At 34.2% G+C, this 13,365-nt stretch overlaps 1 protein-coding gene across 9 annotated transcripts in view; it reads right to left on the bottom strand.

Annotated features, from left to right (window-relative positions):
• The window catches only part of LARP4 (La ribonucleoprotein 4), a 192,818-nt gene that overhangs the window by 25,561 nt on the left and 153,892 nt on the right, over positions 1-13,365 (bottom strand). For all 9 annotated transcript variants that reach the window (XM_026501893.4, XM_048216778.2, XM_048216779.2 and 6 more), the window contains 3 exons: positions 11,841-11,944; positions 9,241-9,351; positions 8,282-8,335 (listed from right to left, as the gene is read on the bottom strand). In XM_026501893.4, coding sequence (XP_026357678.1) covers positions 8,282-8,335; positions 9,241-9,351; positions 11,841-11,944 — 269 coding nt within the window. The remainder of the gene's footprint in view (positions 1-8,281; positions 8,336-9,240; positions 9,352-11,840; positions 11,945-13,365) is intronic.

The raw sequence follows: 13,365 nt of genomic DNA, 5'->3' as shown, positions 1-13,365 counted from the left end.
ATCTCAAAAGGACGGGAGAGGAAGCCAGGCAGAAATTCCTTCTGAAAAACTGGTAGTTGAAAATCCCCCAATCCGGCTGAAAAACATCAGTGTGCAAAAGCCAAGAAGTTCAGCACACACCAAGCAAGATATTAAAAAACATACCTTGAAACACAATAGTCAATCTATTGAAAACCAAACATAAAACAAAAAAATATATAGCAGGCAAAAAAGACTACATTATATAACGAATAACAATAATGCCTCACCAGAAACAACAGAAGCCAGGAGACAACAGAATACTGTAAAAGGATGGAAAAAAATTAAAACTATCAATCTACAATTCCATATGCATGGAAAATACCCACCAAAAATGAGTATGAAATATAAGACAGTTTTAAGGTAAGTAAAAACTAAGAAAATTCATCACTGGGGGGCACTATAAGAAACATCAAATGAAGTTCTTTAGGCTGAAGGGAACTAATACCAGATAGACCTCATCTATAGGAAGAACAGCAATAAAAAAAAGCTTTCCTGCTTAATTACAAGAAAAAAAAGATGAAGAAATGGAAGCAATGTACCTCAGCTCATATAATAAAAGCTCTACGGGACTCTTTCTGAAGCATATCTTTAGGCCAAAGTCTGCAAGGACTCTTGACCTTGGATATCCACTGCACAATAGTCTGAATTCTCCCAAATTATCATGGGCAATTTTAGAATCATGGCCATTATAAGTAATTTTCCAATTAATTGTGCACAAAGATATTAATAAAATATAGCATTACAGTTTCCTATAATAAGCTTTATAAGTACTTAAAATTTTTGTGAAAAATTTAGGTAACTGATTCAGAAGAAAACAATAACACAATAGATTCCTTATATATAATAGATAAAACATAAAAGAAAAGTTTAAGGTCTAAATTGGAGTTTTATTATTTAAAGGCATTATTTTTTTTTAAATCATCAATTTAATTTCACATTTTCAACTACCTAAAAATAAAAATAACTCCATTAAAAGAACACTTTTCTTAGGTTAAGAATAGAATTACCAATATTTCCATTTTGTATTTGTATATACTGTACCTATAAAGCAGAAATCAATGTATAGTAGATTAATTTTTTTACCTCATCAAAGAATAATAAAAGTCATGTTAATATGCTGCAAGAAGTGGGGTTTTTTTTTTTTGTTTTGTTTTTTTACTTTTAATACAATATGTTTTATAGATTCAGGAAAAGAATTACCAACAGATGCTGTATTAGATAATGTGGGCTACATTAATGTAACAAATACACAAAAAATTTAAAAGGCCCAAACACACAAAAATCTCTCTCTTAATAATAAATTTCACAAAATAGGCAAAGACTTATACACTGAAAACTAGAAAGCAATGCTAAGAAACCAAAAGCCTAAATAAATGAAGAGAGACACCACATTAGAAGATTAAATATTATGAAGGTGGCAATTCTCCCAAATTAGAGTCGATGAAATCCCAATCAAAATCTCCAAAGGCATTTCTGTAAAACTGACACACTCATTTGAAAATTTATATGGAAATGTTACGGCCTGGAATACCTAAGGTAATTTTGGAAAGTCAAAACAAATTTGAGAACTTAGACATTACCCAATCTTTTAACTTTTTATAAAGCTATGATAATCAAGAGAGTAGGAAACTTATTTAAAGATAAAGATAAACATACAGATCAATAGAATAGAACAGAGTCCAGAAATGACCCAAAGCATATATAATCAACAAACAGTGAACAAAGTAACCAAGTCTTTTCAACAGGTAATGTTGGAACAAATGTACATGTTTTAAAAAAGAACCCTGACTTCACAACACACGAAAGAAACTTGAAGTAGATCATAAAATTTAAATGTGAGCATAATCTAAATGTGAAAGTACAATACTTCTAGAAGAAATAATAAAAAAATATTCATGAACCTAGAAGACGTTAATTTCAGGTAAGACAAAAATAATGAACCCTAAAAGAAAAGTGAGATAAGAACAGACTTTATTAGGGGCGCCTGGGTGGCTCAGTCAGTTAAGTGTCTGCCTTCAGCTCAGGTCATGATCTCTGAGTCCTGGGATCGAGCCCTGTGTTGTGCTCCCTGCTCAGCAGAGTCTGCTTCTTCCTCTCCCTCTGCCTCTGCCTCCCCTCCCACTGCTTGTGCTTTCTCCCTCTCAAATAATAAAGAAAGAAAAGAAAAGAAAAGAAAAGAAAAGAAAAGAAAAGAAAGGAAAAGAAAAGAAAGGAAAAACTGAGGGTAGAAAAAACCCATGAAAGACATACAGAAAACAAATACCTAAAGTGGAAGAAGTATCTTTCCTTATCAATAATTACTTCAATGTAAATGGCTTAAACTCTCTTATTAAAAGGCAGAGACTAGCAGACTGAATTAAAAAACCAGGATTCATCTATATGCTACCTATAACAGATTCATTTTAAATTCAGACACTGAAAGTAACAGGATAGAAAAGGACATTCCAAGCAAATAGTGACCAAAATACATCTAAGATGACTATCCAGCTGACCCTTTCAACAACACAGGTTTGAACAGCATGGTTCTATTTATACACAGATGTTTTCAATAAATACAGTACAGTACTATAAATGTATTTTCTCTTCCTTTATTTTTTAAAAGATTTTTATGTATGTATATATTTTTTTGAAGATTTTTTTTTAAGATTTTATTTATTTATATGATAGAGATAAAGAAAGCACAAGCAGGGGGAGCAGCAGGCAGAGGGAGAGGGAAAAGGAAACTCCCCACAGGGAACAAAGCCTGATGCAGGGCTCCATCCCAGGACCCTGGGATCAAGGATCTAAGCCAAAAGGCAGATGGTTAACCGACTGAGCCACCCAGGTGCCCCAAGATTTTTGTTTATTTATTTCAGAGAAAGCACACGCATGTGTGTGTATGAGTTGGGGAAAGGCAGAGGGAGAGAGAGAGAATCTCAAGCAGACTTCTTGCTGAGCACAGAGCCGAAATCAAGAGCTGGATGCTTAACCAACTGAGCCACTCAGGCATCTTCCTTTATTTTAATAACACTTTCTTTTCTTTAGTTTACTTGATTCTAAGAATGCAGTATACAATACATAAAATATATAACATATATTCGTTAATCAACCGTTTATGGTCCTGGTAAGGCTTTCCATCAACAGTAGGCTATTAGTTCTAAATTTTGGGAGGGGTCAAAAGTTTTATGTGGGAATGCCTAGGTGGCTCAGTTGGTTAAGCGTCTGCCTTTGGCTTGGGTCATGATCCCAGGGTCCTGGGATCAAGCCCCACATTGGGCTCCCTGCTCAGCAGAGAACCTGCTTCTCCCTCTCCCTCTGCTGGTCCCCCTGCTTGTGCTTGCTCTCCCCCTCTCAAATAAATGAAATCTTAAAAAAAAAAAAAAAGTTATATGTGGATTTTTGACTGCCTGGGAAAGGAAAAGTCAGCACACCTAACTCTCCTGTTGTTCAAGGGTCAACTGTATTATTATTAGGCAAAACAGACTTTAAGTTACAAAAGGTTATAAGACACAAAGGACATTATAACACTGATAAAAGGTTCGATCCAGCAAAAAGATAAAATATATCTATCCGCCAACAGAGCCCAAAGACATATAAAGAAAACACTGACAGAATGAAAAGAGAAACAGACCATGCTACAATAGAGACTTCAAGAATAAATAATGAGACAGAAAAGCGATAAAGAAACAGAGAACCTCAGCCATAAAGAAGAATGAAATCTTGCCATTTGCTACAACATGTATGGATCCAGAGAGTATGGGAGCTAAGTAAATTAAGTCAGATAAAGACAAATACCATGATTTCACTCATATGTGGAATTTAAGAAGCAAACCAAATGAAGGAAAAAAAGAGACAAACCAAAAAACAGACTCTTAACTACAAAGAACAAACTGATGGTTACCAAAGGGGAGGCAGGAGGGAGGATGGTGAAATAGATGAAGGGGATTAAAAGTACACTTACCATGATGAGCACTGAGTAATGCATAGAAGAGCTGAATACTACACTGCATACTTGAAACTAATGTAATACTGTATGGTAAGTTACTGGAATTAAAATTTAAAATAAAATTAAATCCCTGTCATGACAGGGAAGAAAAAAAAAAAAGAAATAGAAAACTTGAACAACACTATAAACCTATCTGATCTAATAAGACAGTATTCCAAACACCAGAATACACATTTTCCACAAGTGTATATAGAACATTCTCCACGATAAACTATATGTTGTGCTAAAAGCAAGTTTCGATAAATTTAGAAAGACTGAAGTCATACAAAGTATCCTGGAATAAAACTAGATATTAGGAGAAGAAAAAGTGGAAAATTAGCAAATATGTGGAAATCCAACAACACATGTTCTTAATGTGTCAAAGAAGAAATCACAAAGGAAGTTAGAAAATAATTGGAGATGAATGAAAACAAAAACACAGCCCATCAAAACTTACTGGACGCAATGAACAGTGCTGAGAGGGAGATTTACAGCTATAAGCACCTTTGTTAAAAAGAATGTTCTCAAATCTATAACCCAGTTATCATCTTAAAAACAGGAAAAGAAAAGCAAACTAGACCCAAGACTAGATATTGCATGCAGTATCTAAAATAGGCAAATTCATAAAATCAGAGACTAGAAGAGAGGTTACTAGAGGGTGGAAGAATGGGCAGTTATTGTTTCATGGAGTTTCTGTTTGGGATGATGCAAAAAGTTCTAGACAAATAATGGTGTTGGTTGCACAGCAATGTAAATGTACTAAATGCCACTATGTTGTTTACTTAAAAATGGTAAATTGTGTATGTATGCACGTATACTCTACCACAATAAAAAAAAAATTCCAAAGAAAGCATAAGAAATGATGTTCATTACAACATTATTTATAAACAAGAGAAACAAGTTAATGCTCGCCCATGGAGAAAAATGTATAATTAAATTGTGATACACATGAACAATATTGTGTGTATACTTGAAACGACAGTGAATGAAAAGATTTGAAGATCTCTTAACTGAAAAAGAGCAGATGAATGTCTGCTGTACATTCCTATTCATATAAAGAAAGAAAATTCCTAGATGGATACAGAAAAAACCCTCATTATCTCTGGGGGAAAGAACTGGTGGAATCTGGGAAAGGGAGACTGAATTAATTAATTATTAATTACTTAATATTGTCTGACTTTCTTATAACATGCAAGTATTATTTTCACACTTCAAATTCTGAAATATATAAAAGGAATATAAACTATATATTCTATATGACATATTCTGTAATATATATCATCTATATGACACCCAGATAAACTTAACATTCTCAGTCATAAAAAGTCAATTAAAACAGAATGAAGCACTGCCTCTTAATGAAATTATCACAGGTGGACAAACATTATTCACTTAATCCCTTTGTCCTCCAAGATCACAGCTTCTGAATCACAGAATTTCAGAAATGAAAAGCATGCATTACTTCAAAGCAGCAAACCAGAACCTTAGAGGTAACCTGACATGCCCAAGATCAAAGAGCTTGTGGCTGAAAGCAGCATCAAGGGTTGGAATATAGGATTTCTGGCTCCTGCACCTGTCTTTCTGGGTGCTAAGTCATTTGGATTTAATGAATGATATAAAAATTAATGTGAATCTGTCAATCTCCTAGCAAGAACATTGCTGTGTGATGGCTAATTAAAGGAACCATAAACAAAAGCCAAATGGCAGAGAAATGATAATACTTATAATGAAATATATGCATGTTTTTAAAAGATTTATTTATTTTAGTGGGGGAGTGTGTTCGTGTACGAGCCAGGAGAGGGGGTGAGAGAGAAGCAGACTCCCTGTTGAGCTCAGAGCCCAGACACAGGGCTCAATCTCACATCCCTGAGATTATGACCTGAGCCAAAATCAAGCTGGACGTTCAACCAACTGAGCCACTCAGGTGTCGGAATATACATATATATTTTTAACGTTATACCTAAGATCTCAAACAAAATAAAATAAAACAAAACCCAATCAGCTGTAAGAAATGGGAGGTACGGGAAAAATCAAAATGATTATTTGTAGATGATATGCTGACAGATAATCTCCATTAGATATAATAAAGGAATTCAGCAAGGTTCCTGCAGACAGTGACATTTTTAAAAAAAGATCACTGGGGTGCCTGGGTGGCTCAGTTGGTTAAACATCTGCCTTCAACTCAGGTCATGATCCCAGGGTCCTGGGATGGAGCCTTACATGGGGCTCCCTGCTCAGCGGGGAGTGTACTTCTCCCTCTCCCTCCGCTTGTGGTCTCTCATTTGCTCTCTCTCAAATAAATAAGGTCTTAAAATAATAATAATAATAATAATAATAATAAACAAATAAACAAATATCAATCACTAAGATACCAAGGAGAGGGAAAAAGCAACAAAAACTACTTTAGGGAAGAAATTATAAAACACAAAGGACCTCAATTAATAAAGAAATATATCATAATGTTACCACAATATTGAATAGTGCAGGGTAAAACTGCCACTGTCTCCAATAAATCAAATATAATTCCATTAATTCCAATATGGTTTTTGTTTGGTTGTTTGTTAGTATTAGACAAACATTCTAAAAGTCATATGGAAAAAAAAGGGTCTAAGAATAACCAAGACAGTCTTAAAAAATACAAGTAAGGAGGGATGATTCTCATTAGGACAAAGGATATTCTAAACCTAAGATAATTAAAACAGTGATATTGGTTCAATAAAGAAAAGACTGATAGAGAACCTAAAGCAGATCTGATAGATGCAACATCACACACAAGTTGTGGAAGGACAGACCAAATTGTTAAGTGTTGAGACAACTGCCTTTCCATTTATGGAAAAAATTAGATTTCTATCATATCCTGTACATTAAATTAATTCCAGATGTATCAAAGACCTAAATCTGACATATAAAATTTTAAAGCTATTAGAAGACCTAGAAGATCTTTATAGCCTCATGTAGGGGAGGGAGATAATAGGGAGAAGCAGAGGAAACAGAATGACAAACGGCAGGTATCTTCATCTCTAAAACAGAAGGTAATAATACCACCTACCACACACCAATAATGAGATTTAAATATGTCCAGTCCTTAGAACAATGCCTGACATACAAGCTCTTAAAAAATGTAAGCTTCTCTCATCTTGGTTCTTCCACTTACTAGTTGTCTGAAGCTGAGTAGGTAACTCTCATACCTCACTTTCCTTACCATAAAATGGAGAAAACAAGAGTACCCACCTTATGAAGTTCTTGTAAGAATTAAATGATGCTATAAAGTGTTTAGAATAGAAACTGATACATATAACGAGCTCAACAGAATATTGTATTGCATTCACAAATCATCATCATCATCATATTACACAGGGAATAAGTAGCATGTGAAAGTAACCAAAAGTACCAAAGTAAGTGAATGCTCAGGATTCTATTCTTTGTATTTATTTTTATTTTTTTTAAAGTATGCTCCATGCCCAGCACAGAGCCCAATGGCAGGGGCTTGAACTCACGACCTGCAATCAAGAGCTGAGCTAAAATCAAGAGTTGGATGCTTAAATGACTGAGCCACCAGGTGCCCTAGGATTCTATTTTAGATGGTAGCTCTGGGAGCAAATGGAAAATGGAAAAGTGGGGGAAAGCTGAAGGCATAACAGTTAAAAGGCTACTCTAATTGCTCAAGCCTAAACAATGGCAGTAATAACTGAAACAAGTTTTAAAGGTAGATTCCACGGGATCTGAGAAAAGATAAGACCTGTAAAGACAGCGAGCAAGTGTCAGCAATGTGGTGATGCAATTAATTTTGAGATGAGGATGACAGTATTGAGAAAGTTTTCCACCTTTGTTACTAAAAAATTATTCCTGCTCTTCATTCTGGTTACCTTTTAAGTTGTCACTTCATGCTGTGTAAAGGTAGGCTTTTTGAAAGAATTGCTACCCTATCAACTAATTTTCTAGCACATCATATGAAATTTCTTTAAAATCATTATAGGTTTTTTTTTTTTTTTTTTTTAAGATTTTATTTATTTATTTGACAGAGAGAGAGACAGCCAGCGAGAGAGGGAACACAAGCAGGGGGAGTGAGAGAGGAAGAAGCAGGCTCGTAACAGAGGAGCCTGATGTGGGGCTCGATCCCATAACGCCGGGATCACGCCCTGAGCCAAAGGCAGACACTTAACGACTGCGCTACCCAGGCGCCCCTAAAATCATTATAGGTTTTATAAAATATTATCCATATGTGTTTTAAATTCTCAAATAGACAAGAAACAAAAATTTTCCTAACACTAGCTCTACTTACAAATATTTTCTTACCATAATTGGCTTGCCCTGAAATGTTTTAACTTCTTCTCTTAAGTATTTAAAAGCCTGTTAACAAAGCAGAAAATAACTTTTATTAGCATTCAAACACTTCATTAAAGCCATCTTTATTCTATCAACAGTTTGGTATTAGCAACCATCTCCAAACTAAACAATAAAAAATTCTGAAGTCAATTCCATTATGCAGGTGATAAGGAATGAAAAAGTAAAAACACCCCAGCTGAAGTTCACATTTACTGTAGATTAGCTACTATGGATCAATGCAGAAAAAAATGCACAAACTCCAAACAGACCCAAAATATCACTACATATTTATTTAAAAATGGTTCAATCAGACAGTCTTCTAAGATGAAGAATTAAAGGAAAAAAAAATCAGTGGGGTGTCTGGCTGACTCAGTTGGTGGAGTATGCAACTCTTGATCTTGGGATCGAGACTTTGAGCTCCACACTGGGAGTCGAGTTTACTTTAAAAATCAATCAATCAATCAATCAATCAATCAGTGGTTTTAAAATGCTATCAGATGTATTTTCGTTTTTATGTTTCAACGGATTATTACTTCTCTTTAAGTTGGACACGACAACAAGAGTAAATCATTAATGTCAAAATCCCCAAGAATCAGAAAGGAAGTTACATATTTATTGTGGGCCTAGTATGTACATACTAGAAATACCAACTACTGAGTACATGGTTCCCAATCTTTAAATTAATTTTAAAATTGTGTTAATTTTTTTACTGATAGGAAACAAACTTCTTAAATTGAAATTGAAAAAGCTTTAGGAAAATGATCAAAAAGGAAACCAATTAAGAAGTACCACCAAAAAGGTGAACAAGGTGCTCAATAGCTCAACAGTCTTTACAAACACTGCTGTGAGCACGTATTCTCTCAGTTAAAATGTACCACTACCTCTTCTACCACTAGGACTTCAAATCAGAAGAGAAGTTTTCTTCTCACCTGTTGTGCATCTGTGTCTGACTGGAAAGTGATATACCAGTTGCTATTATGGGCGAACTCACAGCTTATCACCTTGGGGCAGTTTTCATTCTTGAACAAAGCTTTAACTTCCTAAAAAAGAAAAACTTAAGTGTAAATTTGTACATGATTTAGAGATAGAATCTTATTTTAATATCAGCAAAACTGAAGGATTTCACTTAGCGGCAAGCTAAATTTTCCTTAACAGTAAAATCTCTCTAGACCTGCTATTATCCAAAACAGGAAAAGTATGTCCTCCATTAACATTTTCATGCATTTTTTTCCCTCCATTTATTTTCATGCATTCTCATTCAATCCAGATGTTCTGTCTACATCAGAGTCACAGATACAAACTCTGTGCAAAGGTATCTTCACTTTACCTAACTGAAACTGAAATTCCAATAACTGAAACCTAGAACAAATATGGGACAAGCAACATGATAACAGTAAAGTCTAACCTGTATTCTAACTCCCTCAAATTTTTACTACAACTGAATTAAAAAAATAACGTCTCTACTTATGCTGAAATTTGCTTTGGTCAAATACTACTCGAAATAAGTAGTGTGTAACCGGCTGAGTTTTGTGACATTTGTGAAATTGGGGAAATATCACCAAGTTCAGTTAATAAAATTCTCATCCAGTCCAGACTTACATTTCTGTAGAACTATCTGTGGGACTGCAACCCACTGATCTCTACCTTCAAAAATCCATTGATATTCTCCAAACATTTCTAATTCTCTTTATATAATGAATTGATTCATTTATTTAAATCTTTTTATTTTCAGCCTTTATTATTCTTTAGGAAGAGTTATGTTCAGAGATTTACTTTCCCAAGTATAAAAAAAGAAGTCTGGATCTAAAGTAATTTTTTCCAGCTGACAGGAACCTTTAAGGTCACCACCCCAAATCCCTCATTTTAATTCGAATTTCAGTGATTATTGCCTAAGCTGACTTTCTCTGGCTATCTTTTTTTTTTTTTTTTTTTTAAAGATTTTTATTTATTTATTCGACAGAGACAGAGACAGCCAGCGAGAGAGGGAACACAAGCAGGGGGAGTGGGAGAGGAAGAAGCAGGCTCATAGCGGAAGAGCCTGACGTGGGGCTCGATCCCAGAACTCCGGGATCACGCCCTGAGCCGAAGGCAGACGCTTAACCGCTGTGCCACCCAGGCGCCCCTTTCTCTGGCTATGTTAGTCATCTGCAGTTCCTTTACTTTTTTCTAATAAACAGTATATTGCTGCCTTGTTCCTTTTCATTTATTGCTTTTCATGTGTGTGACTGTTTCTGTATTCAGAATATAAATTACAGTAACTATAAAAATGATAATATTGGCTAATCTTAAATTTGTTTTACATGCCAAGTACTTCTCTAAATTCTTTATATACTAACTCACTTATTTCTCAGAATTTTATGAGTTACTTTTTACTATTATCCCATTTAACAGATGGGAAAAAACCAAAGCAAAAGAGGTTATGTAACTTATGCAAGATCATAGAGCTTTCAAGTAAAAAGCTGGAATTTAAATCCAGGCAGCTTGGCTTTAGAGTGCAGGCTCATATATTCTACACTGTTTCTTAATAATGCAAATATTCTTCCCATTCTGCAATTTTCCTTTCAATTTGTTACTTTTGACATACAGTTCATAATTTTAAATAGAAGATCTATCTAGTGACAGTTTCTTTTCTAATTTCTCTCACTGTTTCTAAGTTTAGGAAATATTCATTCTGGACAGTTAATACTGAATGAATCTGGGCAAAAAGATTAACTACTAATGTGCCAAATTTATTAGGTGGCAAGAGTCTAAAAATTCTTTTTTAAAAGGCTAACCAATTACCATATTATCATTACTAATTAATCCTCCTCATTTTTAACTTATTATCATTAACATGGCAACTTAGTGTGAAGTTCTGTGGTTCACTGGTTAAGAAACATGGGCTTTGGAATCAGAAAGAGCAAGTTCAAATCAGATTCTGTCATTTAAACAGCCCATGTGTCCTTAGGCAAGTTATTTAACCATACTAAGGCTCAGTTACTTTATCTATAAAACACAGATAACAAAACCCTGGTCTTTAAATTACCATAAAGTACACAGCACAATACTCTGTAGAAACTAATTATTAAATAAATGTTATCATACACACATTACTATATAAAAGGGTCTATTTCAGGATTATATTGTTTCATTCAAGTATTATTTTATTCCTGTATCTGTACCACACCATCTTGATGACTGCAAGTCTGCTTTATATTTGCTAGCTAGAATTAGTCTTGACTCTTTTTCTTCTTCATTCCTAAGTTTATTCTTTCAAATGAATACTCAAGTTCCCAAAAGAGCCTATTTATATTTTAACTGCCAGTCAAATCAATAAATTGAGAACTAGTAACATAGCAATACTCAGTCTACCATTCTAAGAACATGGAAATATATCTTCCTCCTCCCTCTGTACCATTCTTCCAGTGTTGCAGAATTTACAAAACAAAATTTATCCTATTCACATAACGATGCGAGGGCACTGACTTACTGTTTACCTCCATTTAAACAGATAAGGAACACTTAGCTTTAACAATGCTTAATAATTTACCTCTATAGGTGTCGTTTCAGGAATCTCTCTAAGAATCACAATACAACGCTTATGACTTGGTCTCACTTTCTCGCCCTTCTCATCAACTTGTACCATAGGAGAAGCTAAAATTTAAAAAAGCGTTTCATTCAAAAGTGACAAGGAGAGATATTAATATTGCCATTAAAAACTCTTTATTTCTATTTGCAAGTGAATAAATTAGCAGAGCCTAATATCCTCAAGAAATTAAATTATAGAACCAAAGATTACAGTTATAACAAAATACTTTGAGATTAATATATAAGAAACACTGTCAAATGTTATTCTTTGAACAAATACACAGAGTACCTATTTGTGTCTTGGCACTGTGTTGGGGCTGAAAAACTTTCAGGAGTATAAGACACATATCTAACAAGGCAAAATTGCCTTGTGGACAATTAGTGAATTCTGGATTTCTGGAGATAATAAAAATCAGTGTATTTGCATTCCACTCTTGTAAATGGATTACAGTATTGCCTTCTGACATGTGAAGAAATTCTTCTTAAAATTCAAGTCTAAGAAGCACTTAAACCAAGAATTAAACTCAAATGATTATAACTTCCCTTGATTTTAACATGTTTATTCTTACATACTATTACAGACACTGAGAAGCCATCTTTTAGATGCTGATTTTGAGGAAATATGTAATGAAGATAGTATCATCAAGTGAAAACTGTTATTTCTAGTCCCTTCAGAGAAATAATATGCCACATCTCTCTGAACAGGTAAGCAGTAAGAATAAAAGAAACAGGGAAGAAGAGCTGGGTTTAAGCACTAGGTTCTAGCCCTTAAGTGGAAGATTCTGCTGGTCTCTTGGCTGATTTTTTTTTCTGATGACAAGACTGGGTTGTTTTAAGAAACCACTGCACAAACCAGAGATTTCATAAATGTTTTCAGCCCTCTGAGAATGGAAATCTTCTACTCTCATATAAGCCTATTATTGGACTTGGGTGTATTTAACTTTTAAACATTTTCAACAACACATTTCATATCAAAGTGAAGAGCTGCCTTTATTCAGTCAAGTAGTTAAAACTTTGGTAAGGTTTTGCTAAGAAAGGTTAGCAAGAAATACTGATAATAAGACACAAAAACCATTAAAAATGCTTAGAACCTCGAATTCTACACCAAACTTTAGAGTAGTATTTGTCAAACTACAGACTGCAATTCTCTAACAGGTTGTGAAATCAATTTAGAAAACAAAACAAAGCAAAAGAGCCAATTCCAAGCATTTAGTATTAATCTGAATAATTAACATTTCAGTTGTATGTGGGTAGGTGGTGTGTGTGTCTGCTGGGCCATAATGTAAAAGGTACTCCTTACTTGGGTTCAAAAGTTTGAAACAATGCTTTAGAAGATGTGATAATGATACATATAACTTTCTAACAGCCTAGTAAACTGAGATTAATTGCTTATACTTGAGTAAGTGGGTATCAAGATGAACCACCAAGGTACAGAATTGATATGGAAGCTATATACCAAGTCAGTAAAAATAAATTATTACAACAGA

The sequence above is a fragment of the Ursus arctos genome, unplaced genomic scaffold, assembly GCF_023065955.2.
Source record: "Ursus arctos isolate Adak ecotype North America unplaced genomic scaffold, UrsArc2.0 scaffold_26, whole genome shotgun sequence".
NCBI lineage: Eukaryota > Metazoa > Chordata > Mammalia > Carnivora > Ursidae > Ursus > Ursus arctos.
This window is presented reverse-complemented; position numbering and strand designations above follow the sequence as displayed.